This window comes from Lissotriton helveticus, chromosome 2_2, assembly GCF_964261635.1.
Source record: "Lissotriton helveticus chromosome 2_2, aLisHel1.1, whole genome shotgun sequence".
Taxonomy (NCBI): Eukaryota; Metazoa; Chordata; class Amphibia; order Caudata; family Salamandridae; genus Lissotriton; species Lissotriton helveticus.
The window spans coordinates 19,557,558-19,569,676 of record NC_136060.1 but is presented as its reverse complement, the minus strand read 5'-3'; the positions used below and the strand labels follow the sequence as shown (position 1 = coordinate 19,569,676).

Below are 12,119 nucleotides of genomic sequence, written 5' to 3'. Positions count from 1 at the left end.
CATTGAATTTCAAAAGATTATCCAAAATTATGCCTTTCCAATTCTGAAATCGGTCTATAATAAAGTGTTTCAAACAGGGCATCTATCACGCAACTTTTTAAGAGCTGACATCACAGTTATCCGAAAACCTGATAAAGACCACTTAGAATGCTCTAGGTATAGGCCAATTTCTTTAATAATTTGGATGTTAAAATCCTGTGGCAGCTAAGAAAGGAAACAGAAGAAAAAGTCCTCCTTTCCCAAAATGCGGAAAAAGCATTTGATCAAGTAGAATGGGGTTATTTGTTCCACACTATGGAGAGGCTGAGATTATGTAGAAATGTAATCACATTAACTACAGGAATGTATCCCTCACATGCAGAGGCTATTACATGTAGGGGATTCACATCTCCTTATTTTAAAATCCATTGTTGTACCAGACAAGGTTGCCCTTTATCGTATTTGCGGTTTCTTTTGGCTTTTGAAACATGATCCATAGCCATACGGGATAAAACCGATATTAAAGATTTTCACACCACTGTAGGTGAAATAAAAGCCTTCTATTATGCAGATTATATTAACATGACTCTCTCACAACCAACACTCTCTGCAAATTCATTAATATCTCAATTGATCATCTTCTCAAAATTCTCTGGCTATAAGATCAATTGAACTAAATACGAGGCACTGCTATTGACCCCCACTACTACTTCTGCTTCCCTTAACCTCTTCCACGCTCATGACGAGCTGAGCTCGTCATGAGCCACGGCGCTCTGGTGCTCATGACTAGCTCAGCTCGTCATGGCCCGTGGAACGCTCAGGTGTGGGAAAATTCCCCCGCTGTGCTGAGCGTTCCACGGGAGTCAATACACCTGTGACGAGCTCAGCTCGTCCTGAGCACCAGAGCGCCGTAGCTCATGACGAGCTGAGCTCGTCATGAGCATGGGGGCGCTGTGCGCGCCCCCCTCCCCCAGCACAGCGGGGGAATAACCCCCGCAGCGAAGGGGTTAGAGAACCTCCTCTTTAAGTGGCTCCAATTGAGGTTGTAATACTTAGGGATACTCATTAATCAAGGACTAAAAGACATGATTATGGATAACTTAAACACACTAGTTGAATAAATTAAACGAGTCTTCCAGCCCTGGTTGTCTTTGAACCTATCACTTTCAGGAAGTGTACAGATCATAACAAGCATTGGCAAAGCTATGCAAGAGCTATTGGTTTTGCCAATATGTATTAGCAATGTTGTACACCAGAATTGCTGCTGTTCAGCAAGGCTAAAAGTTAGTGGGGTGAAAGAGAGTGGCACGGAGTGTCGTAAAGTGCACCAGAGTGGAGAGGAGAGTGGCGTAGAATGCAGTTGCATAGAAAGTAGTCACTTAGAGAATTTTTCAGAGTAGAGTGAAGTGGTGTAGAGTAGAGTGGTGTAGGTTAGGGTAGGGTACAGTGGTATAAAGTAGTGGCATAGAGTGCAGTGTTGCAGAGTGGTGTGGCCTAGACTGGAGTGGTGTAGAGTGCAGTGGCAAACAATGCAGTGGTGCATAGTAGAGTGAGATAGAGTGCACTTGCAAAGTAGAATGGTGCAGACTAGAGAAATGTAGAGTGAAGTGACGTACAGTATAGTGTAGTGGTGCCTAGTAGATTAGAGTGGCGTAGAGTGTATTGTTTTAGAGTGCAGTAGAGTGGTGCAAAGTAAAGTGCAGTGGCATAGAGTAGACTAGCATAGAGCACATTGGCAGGGAGTGCAGTGCTGCCGAGTAGAGGGTTGAAGAGTGCAGTGGAGTAGAGTGGCACAGAGTGCATTGGTGTAGAGTGCAGTTGCATAGAGTGCATTGGTGTACAGTGCAGTGGCATAAAGAGGTGTAGAGTAAAGCGACAGAGTGCAATGGTGTGGAGGAGAGTATAGTGGCATACAGTGCAGTGGTGCAGAGTAGATTGGCATAAAGTGCAGTAGCACAGAATGTATTGGTTTTGAGTAAAGTGGTGTAGAGAGCATCGGTGCAAAGTGCAGTGGCATATAGTGCTGTGGTGTGGAGTTGCGCAGAGTGAAATGGCACAGAGTGAAATAGAGTGGTGTAAACTGCAGTAGCATAGAGTAGATTGTTTTAGAGTAGAGTTAAGTGGCATAGAGTTTGGTGGTCTAGAGTAGCGCGTTGAAGAGTGCAGAGTAGATTACAATGGCTTAGAATGGATTTGCATAGAGTACAGTGGCGCAGAGTGGAGATATGTAGAGTGGCTTAGATTTCAGTAGTGGAGAGAGCCGTATTGGAGAGTAGAGTGACGTAGAGTGAAGTGGCATAGAGTGGTGCAGTGTGGAATGGTGGAGGCTAGGGTGCAGTAGCACAGAGTGGAGTGGTAAAGAGTGCAGTCATGAAGAGTAGAGGGTCTGAGTGCAGTGGAGCAGAGTGTGACGTATAGAGTAGCATAGTGTAGAGTGGTGCAGAGTAGAGTGCAGTGGCGTGGTATGGTGTGGTGTAGAGTGGAGCAACGTGGACTATGCATGGTATGGTAGCATACTGTCACTACAGACAACACATCTTCAGTTGAAATTACCATTAAATTTGCTCTCACATACAGTTTTACTGATAATAGTATACAACGCACAAAAGATAACATGTAGAAATGTCATTACCCAATGCATAGATTTGATCATCAGCACAGTTCATTTACAGATATTTAAATTTTGTTGGGTGCTAGAAAAAAAACTTAACATCGAGTTTGTGGAAGAATACAGTAAACAAGGTTTGGGAAACGAGATGGATGAACTCGAGCTGGTCAGCCTAAAGCAAATAAAGTCAGCAAGTAGAAAGCCAGAAAATATGAGTTACAAACCACAAAGCCAATGGTAAGCAACAGGCGGAATGCATTCCTAGGTCAACATTTGACTGTCCCCAAGATGTCTTTAGCAAACCAGTCAGCTGCACTGTCTGGGAGGCGGCGAACTTAAAATGAATAGGATTGCCAAATATAATTATATTTTTGGGATTGCACCACCATCACTAACTATTCCACGTTCATTCTTTAAAAACAGCGACTTCCATTATTAATTCGCATTTTGTTTGGGGGGGGGGGGGTGACAGACCACATTGAAGAGCTCAAAATTACATTTAATCTTCAGCAAAAGGGGGTCTACGTTTGCCTCATTTAGAAGCTATTGGATTGTACAACTTCTTGCAATATATGTACACATACATATATATACACACACACACACATACTACCCACTCACGGGAACACACCCCTTTGGGTCACAATTGAGCAGACATTACCCGAAACCGATACAGAGCTAGCAATCGACTACACTAATCGCCCACAATTTACGAATTCTACTAACATAGTCATCTATTCATCACAATCAGCTTGGCAGAAAGCGCATGAACGAATGCCTTCACATAACCGCTTACATCTCCACGCTCCATTCTGGAGCAATGCACACATCTTATATAAGGGAAGTGAGTTTAATAGGCCCTTCTGGCCCAAACAAAAACTAAATCAAGTCAATGTTATACTCAGCCAACAACACTCCTAAAATTCATTCTTACAAATACAACAAGATTTCGGACTCCCTCCTTCACAACTCTATAGATACAATCAACTTGCAGGTGTTCTTCCATCGACAACGATAAAAACTCACGACATAACTCCCATATGCCCAAGTGCACAATATATACACACACAAAGAAGAATTGCAAGGGAACAAACAGTTTCTGGTTCATACAAGATCTAAATTGAATTTTCCCTGGCACCCAGTCAATAAAAGGATAACATAACTGTGGTAGCCCGGGGAGAGAGCTCTCTGGAACAAAAAAAGTGATAAAAAACCAAGACCTTCTGCACTAAATTAGACAGACTGTATTTTAATTACGTTTTATTCTATTTAAATAACAAATTTGGTATTAGACTGAGAATGCTCTAGAGCATACCAACAGAGATCGTACTTATATATCAAGAAATGTTAAACACATTAGTCGACTCTTTTTAAATGTATTGTTGTGGTTTTAATTAACTGAAACAATACAAGTTTTCTTCTTCTTCTTCTTAAAAAAAAAAATTGAATTTTCTTTCTCTACTGACCTCTCTTCCTTATTACAACAGTGGTGGTCTTCACGATCAAACATACAATTTTCGGACGAGAGTTGGGACACCTTCCTAGAAAACTACAAGAGGTGCAGAGATTCTCATCCTAAATTTAGTTATTTTAGAGTACTGCATTGCTGGCACTGGCCAGCTTCGTAAGCTATATCTAGTCAAACATAGCCCCACCTCTCTCTGTTGGAGAAACCAGTAAACAGATTGTGACATTGTTCATATATTGAGGGAACCTCAAATAAATATTTTTGGGTTTCAAGTTTATATTTGAATGACTGCTCTCCCATTAACTTTTCCTTATCTGCATGTTTGTCACTTTGCATGATCCGTCTGACGCACCCCACCCCCTCCCCCAATGCCTATACAAACGTATAAATGGCTTTCCACAGCCCTTGGTCTCTTTAACATAAATATACTCCAGGCAACTTAATCCTGGCTTGAAGATATGTAAGAAGTGGCAACATTTGAGAAAATGATGTATAACCAAAATGACAACTTGTAACAATTTTTTTGTATTTGGAAACCCTTTTCTGGAATGACAACAGCTGTAACATTGTTACCTCATTTATATTTAGGAATATAACTATCCTGGAAGTTGTATCCACTTAAGTGTTATTTGATATATTCAAGAGATATGTTGAGGTGATTGTTCTCATATGCAGTTGATTGACATACATGAATGCTATTTGATCCTCCCTTTCTTTGTTCAATTTATCTTCAAATGTATTAATTGTATTTCATGTACAATTGTTTTCATGTGCTTAACATATCCTGTTATATTTGCAATAAAAAAACGATTAAAAAATAAACACAGTGCGACTAGAGGGGCTGATACATTGTTTCAAATGTATGACACACTTGTATAAACATTGCACAGAACAGTGGCAAAGGCGTCCCACGCGTTCTTATAGTTGTAAATATGAACGGGAGCTGGCAGGGATAGTGTGTGAAAGGTGCCGTTAAATCCAAACAAGAATAAGGTGACTTCGCCGCAGCTCTCTTCCATGACCTCTTGACCCCAGACTGAGCCGTGCTCGAGTCCTGTCCAGTAAAGTGTGTGCAGCGTGACCTTTTATTCATTTCAATAGGGGTGAAATTGGCTGTCTTTACTTGTACCCAAGACATGGTCTGTTCAAAAGTTACACAGTGTGTCAATTGAAATAATGTCCGAGCAATATATGAACCTGCTCGCGTGCTCCCTTGCCAGTCTTTAAAAAAAAAAAGTGTTTTGAATGCTGTTGATCGCGTCACAGGACATTCCGCGCTTGCTCCCCGTCGTAAAGTTCAATCTGTTATTAAACAATGCATGTATTCACAGGGGCGGTGTCCATCTACACGGCGATGCAAAAAAATGCAGATCTTTCAAACTATTTATAGTTGGATGTGGTCATGCTCGCTTACAAAACAACATGGGCAATAGCCAAGCGTTCCGGCCTCGTCGCAGCCAAATATCCGGAGCCCGAGCCCTTGTGGGTATCCGTGACGCGTCGCAGATGTAATTTCCCTGTGTGTAGAACCAACAACAACATGCGTAGCTTTCTGATCGAGTGACGGCCCAGCACTCCTCCCCCACCCCCTTTAACTGGAGAGTGGGATGCCCCCTAACTTCCCACACCTCACTGACATCCATGTACTTTAGCAGACTGAATTGGACACCCCCGAAACGTAGGGGCGTCCTCTGCGCCGGGCGTGGGTGTGGGAGGGGGCCCCTGCCACCATAAAGGTCCCTTCCATTGCCGGCTGCGGTGACCTCCGTTCCCTGTCCCGCTTAAAGTCCACGAACAAGGGAAAGCGCGTCTTTTAAGAGCCACTTCAAGGGTGGCGGTCCTTCTCCGACAGGAAAGTTATGATTTGTAAGAGCGCGTTCTTCCTGAGAACTTCTTATCGATTCCGAACTAACCCGGGCCTCCTCCGAGTCACTCCCTCCTCTCTGGGGTTCAGACACTCATTCCCTCCAAACAGCCTGGCTCTGGCCGGCCCTCGGCCCTCCCCTTCCCAAAGTGGGCTCGTGCGCCGATACGTTCGCGTCCTCCTACCCCCTTCCCTCCCTTTTCGGCCTCTCTGTATCGCTTCAACCCCTCCCACTACGGTCTACAAAGAAAGGGGGGTTCGTAGTGCCCTCCCTCGGGTCCCCTTTGCTATTATTTGGCAGAGAGGACCCCGTGTTTTGTCTCGTTGCCCGCTGCCTCCGTCATGCGCCCTCTCTTTACGCACGGGTGTGGGGCAGATGTAGATTCCGAGCCCTCGGTCACCGGGACAACGCCGGGGCTTGCTGCACACAATACCGAAGCACGGGTGCAGCACTCGTGCTCCCCGGTCGGTATCCCTCCCCCGTTGTCGGAAAGTTGTCTCTTCTAAGGCCTCGTGCATGAAACAAGGCATCGGAGCGGAATATAGCGGGGCACACATGGTACTCGACGCGGGTGTTTCTGCCCAAACCGTCCACCTCCTGCGCGCCATGCATCCACGTCACTTCATTACTAATGCCACATGTCGCAGTAATTGCGGAGTTTCATGTACCTCACGGGCCCTTCGCAGGCCATAAACTGCCCCGCGGGGCGTTACAGTCTGCTGCGGCCAAGCTCCATAAGTTGTGTGCAGTGTGTGAGGGGGATACCTTACTTTGTGCCCCAAACGACGGGAGGCGGGGGCTCGCTGTATTCTGGTCGGTGTATGCAAGGGGTGCCTTAGGTTGTGATTACATGATGTGCTAAGCCTGTGCAGTATGTGCTGGGACTCGTTGTTTTGTGTAGTTTATGTGCTGTGGCCACACGTGCCCTTTTCAGTGCCTCGAAGACCCATGTGTCAGGTGCAGAAAGGCACTGAGGTGTTGTCCCTGGGTGCCCTCTGTTGATACAATATGCCTTGTGACTCACATGCGTTGTGCAGCATACACGTTGGGATCCATCGAGACTCTCGTATGCAGGGAATGCTCTGTGCGGCAAATGTGCTCAAGCCATGTGTGATCTGTGCAGTGGGGGCTTGCGGTCTCATGTTTGGCGCATGTGCTGCAGCAACATGAGTCCGGTTCAGCACATGCACTGGGGGTGCAGGTGACATACAGGAGTCCAACCTGTTAGGGGCTGCGTGTGCTGGCACTGTCAGGCCGGCGCCCACGTGCCCCGATTAAGACCCGTGTGCAGTCTAGGTGATGACGTCTCGGTCTTGGGGGGTCACAGGTTTCGTGTGCTAAGGTGTCACGTGTGCGTGTTGGGATACCATGTCATGTGAAGGTTCTGTGCAATAAATGTGTTAAGGTAATGTGTCAAGGCTCTCCCTGCCCAGAGCCTTACAGGCAGGTACTGGAGCCATTGTGTTCTGTGCAGTGCATGTGCTGGAGTCCCCCTGTCTTGTGCAGAGGGTATAAGCTGAAGGCCTGGTGTTCTGTGCTGTATGTTTTGCGGCGTGCGGGCGGTCGGACCAATGCCCCCCCCCCCCCTGCACTGTATGTGCGGATTCTCCTTAAGTGCAGGGTTGTCTTGGGGCCAGAAGTGACCTTTACGGAGCGTGTGCTCGATTCCCACGCTCACGCCCTTAGCCGCCTGTGCACTCTGTGATGGGGACCTTATTTGTTCTGTGCAGTTGTTGTGGTCAGCACTCTAAACCATGTGCACTGGAGGTGCATTTACTCGTGTATACGTGAATTGTATGCGCCAGTGTCTCTTGTGGTAAGTATGAGATGAAGCCACATATGTTCATGCGGAGTTCCTGCAGGGGTCCCGGGTCTCTGCCTGAAGCCATGTATATTGTCTAGGGCATGTGCGAGGGCAGCCGATGTGCAGCTGTGGAGGGGGTGTGCAGGAACAGTAAGTGGTTGTTACCACGGTACTTATCCTATGGGCTGACACGCCACATCTCCAGCGCAGTGCTCGAGTGCTGGGACCACGTTTGCTGGAGCCACAGGTGAGCTATGCCAAGCATGTGCGGGGGTACTGTGTGTCCTGTACAGTGTGTGTTCTCTGGACACGAGCACTGTACGCAGTATTTGTGCGGGTACCGTGATGGGCCCTGTCCTGTGCAGTGAGGGTGCTGTCCACTTTGCGTCCTTTGCACTACATGTATTAACCACCTTTCCACATCCACGGTGCGTGTACTGAGCCCCAGGTGTCATGTGAAATGCACATGCTAGGCCTGCATGTGGTGTGGAGTGTGTCATGGGATGCCACGTACCTTGCGCAGCGCAGCGCTGTGCTTAGCCTCCTCGTGCACTGTGCAGTCTACACGAGTTTCTCTCTTATGGCCTGTGCAGTGACCCGCTTGTGCAGTGGTGGGTTGGACTCGGTGTATTTGTTGTCCTGGCAGTTTCTCTGCCCTGGATCCCATGTACCCAGAGCAATAGGACCCAACAGGCCTCGTGTAGTGCATGTTCTTGATGTCCCATGTGTCGTTGACCCATTGCGTGTCCTATGCAGAGGACTTCTGTGATGGGATCTTATGCGCCACATGGGGGTGCATGTGCTTGGTCCCACATGCCCTTCACCCCATGTGTTCAATGCAGAAAACGTGACATGTGCCCCATGCAGTGTATGCGTTTGGTCCCATGTATCAAATGCTGCGTGAGTGTGTCTGTTGGACGCCCTGTGTTACTTGCAGTACATACAGGGCACATGTTACCTCTTCTCCCCTGTGCATTATGCGCGCGCGCTGGATACATGCGTTAGGACCCCGGTGGCCTGTGGAGAGTGACCCGGCACCCTGTGCCCGCCGCCGTTTATAAGTTCGGGTCGTATGCGTGCTGGGACCCCATGTGTCATGAGCAGTGTGTGTAAGGATCCCATGTGCGCTGTGCTGTGTGCATCAAGTGTCCAGTGCAGTTCCCGTTCCAGAATCCCACGTTTCCGCCCCTTCCTCCCTCCCCCCACCGGTGCCCCTTCCTTCGCCCCCTCCGAACACTGTAGTAAAGTGTATTTCTGCCGCTTCCTACCTATCCCGCGGGTCGATCCAGCTGGTCTGCTTGGTGTTGTGGTCAATGTAGAAAACCTTGCCGTCGAAGTCCCTCGCTTCCTCCCAGCCATCGGGTAAAGGCAGCTGTCCATTCCCCTTCCTAGGCATGGTCAAGCCCCGCAAACTCCTCCATAAGTACGGGACGGAGCGGGGTGGGGGCCGCCAAGTCAAGCGGACAAAAACAAAGTAGTTCTCCCGCACCAAAGAGGAAAAAAAACGCGGAGAAAAAAGTGCTACTCGAAGTATGTAAATCCAGTTTTGGGGGCAAGAAACCAAAAAAATCCACCCGGGCTCAGTCCACCATGTCTGCCTGCGTCCCTCCTCCCGGGCTCGGGCAGCCCTGCGCCGAGAAAGCCGTCTGCATTGGGACCGGGGGAGAGCCAATAACCCTGCCTTGTTCCCAAGCAGCCCAGCCAGGGGCTCATTAGCATGAGATTAGCATGGGCTCATCTGCATGCACATTCCTCTCTCCGGCATTCCTGAGCCTTAACCCTGCCCGCGCTGTCTGCGGCGAGCACTCCTGCCGGTGACAGACACAGACCAGGAGAGCGAGGGGGAGGGGCGGCCCGGGGGACTACGGCAGCCTTCTTGCTAAAAAGGCGCACACCCCTTACAAACCCGGATGTTCTCTTCCTGGTACTAGTAAGGATTTCTTTAAAAGTCAGCCGTTCCTTCAAACTTAGTTAGTTGGCGCGCGCTGTGCATAGCACATGGCGAAAAAATCTGTACTGGGCAGGGCACGCCCTATTTTGGCACACGCGGGAAGTGAAACAGGGTTATAAAGTGATGTGTCCAATATGAGACGAAGTATGGAAACGGGGATTGTAACTGAGGCTTCCTGGTTCCAAGGTGTATGAGTCCAGGAGAAAAGCAGCGAAATGTGAGAAACTTTCTCCCGTACAGACTGATGGATTCGGTAATATAGTCATATGGATTTTTATAAAGCGCTACGTAGGTAACCAGTTCCGCTAAGTGGTCCTACATTCACAAGCGCCACCTTCAGCCAGCAGTGCATTTTCAGCCAGCAACACTGAATTCTGGGACTTGTAGTTTTTCGTTTCTTAGTGTACTTGTTGTGAGTCGGGTATACAAGCATGAAAAATGTTAACAAAAAAGCCTTGACTGATTGAATGCCTGATCGACACATGACATGCGGTCGGTTGGAACCTATGTATCAAACTGCAAGTGTAGTGTTGCAGAACTTAGGAAGGAACATGGAAGATTCGTAGGTGATGGATAATAGTTAACATGAATTGCTACAGGTATTTATTTATCTGGAGTTTTAATATGCACTACGTGCAATTTACTTGAAACTACCAACGTTTAGCCAAGACAGCAAGTGCTTGTAGAAAGTCAGCCTTTTCTGCGTGGCCACCCCACATTTTTCAGCTTTTGCTGGACCCAATATTTTTTGCTTTCTTTAGTACCATGGGCATTTTACCCCGATAACCAATATTAAAGGGCCTGTGCTTCCTCTTTGTACAAGGTCAAATTGACATTCTCCTAATTGATATATTTAGCCTGCATATAAGTTCTAAGTATATGGTACAAAGTATACCCAAGTGCCTTGAAGTTAAATTCTACTGGTGCACTGCAGCACCCATTGTGACATCCACTGCAGTGGCAGTGCAAATACGGCTCCAGGCCTACCACTGCAGCCTGATTGTAACAGTGCAAAACACGCATTCCGGCTTTCAAAATACATCATTTTAACAGGTAAAAAAACCTCTCTTTTAGATATTAGTAAGTCATCTCTACGTAAGTGTTGCAGCACAAAAGGAAGGGTGGATGGTATTTATAAGTGGGACGTAGAAAATTAATATTACCATGTCCTTACATTGACAACACCATAAAAGCTATTTTCACTGTGGCAAGCCTAGCTGTCCTGTGTAGAAAAACAGAATACAAATTAAAATACTAAAATTATATCTCTGGAATGGAACATCTAGATAAATATTTAAAAAACAATTTTTAATAGTTATTAAAAATCAAATTTAATGGTAAAGTCGGATTTATAATACATATTAAGGAAAGGTAACTATTAAAAAGTTACCTTTTACCTGGCTGAACTGTCAGAAGGCTTATTATCATAATCCTCTACGAGCTACCAGCTTGTGCTCAGCCATATATAGATGTGAAAAAGGCATGAAATACCTTGCAGGAGCAAACAATAGGCTACCTTAAAAGACAACAAGACTCCTCTGAACTCTGCAGAATACAGCAGGAGGGGATGGGCCTCCTTTTGACAGGACAGTGTCAAATCCTGCCTGACAGGTCTGTGAACCACATGTAACACTTGGGGCACACATGAAAGGGAAATAACAGGATGGCAAGACAATAGCCACTGTGTAGTTCCTGGAGGGCCCTGTGTTTGACCCACCAGACTTCTGTATCTGGTTTGTTGTGGGTACAGTTCTCGCATCATACTGCTGTTAGATGTGGGAGGACACTAGAAATGCCATAGTACACTACCCGCCCCCCGCCCAGACCTCAGACCCCAAGTTTAGCATGGCCAAAGTCTTTTGCCATATTGAAAATGCCATGACACTTGACATTTTGGGCCTGTTTGCAGTAAGTTAAACAGGAATAACTGAAAACGTGGGTAGAGTGGGCCCTGGAATTTTTATACCATTGGTAAAGACATGCTCAGGAGTCACCCCAACCCACTAGCTTGTTCCAGGCATAAATGCGGCACCTCCACATTCTAACTGCAGAACACCTTCTGGACCTGCGGAAGATCAGAAAAGGACTGGACCTGCTTTCTGTGACATGAGAGGAATCCCATTCCACAGGTCCTGCTCTGTCTTGTACGCAGGACCAAAAAGTGGACACCAAGGGACAGCTGACTGACCTCCTGTGTGGTTCCAGGAAGAGAAAAACTGTAAATAGGCCTTTTCGTGGAAGTACTCAGCTGAGGATTGGTAACTGGACCTGGGCTGAACCCTGCTGGTAGCCTCCTCCTTAATCCCATAAGTCTTTAAGTACCTCCTCTAAGGTCCAGGGGGGTTCCGGAAATGTACTCCTGTGGAGGATTGAGGCCTAAAAAACGAAGTGCCTGGTTTATAATTTGGCAGACAGAGTGATCTCCGTTGGCCTGGTGGAGGACT

General features: G+C 47.0%; 1 protein-coding gene across 1 annotated transcript in view; it reads right to left on the bottom strand.

Annotated features, from left to right (window-relative positions):
- The window catches only part of WWC2 (WW and C2 domain containing 2), a 1,026,812-nt gene extending 1,017,423 nt beyond the window's left edge, over positions 1 to 9,389 (bottom strand). Inside the window, exon 1 of the mRNA XM_078677991.1 lies at positions 8,993 to 9,389. Within this exon, the coding sequence (XP_078534117.1) occupies positions 8,993 to 9,120 (128 nt within the window). The 5' untranslated portion in view covers positions 9,121 to 9,389. The remainder of the gene's footprint in view (positions 1 to 8,992) is intronic.
- Between the last annotated feature and the right edge of the window lie 2,730 nt (positions 9,390 to 12,119).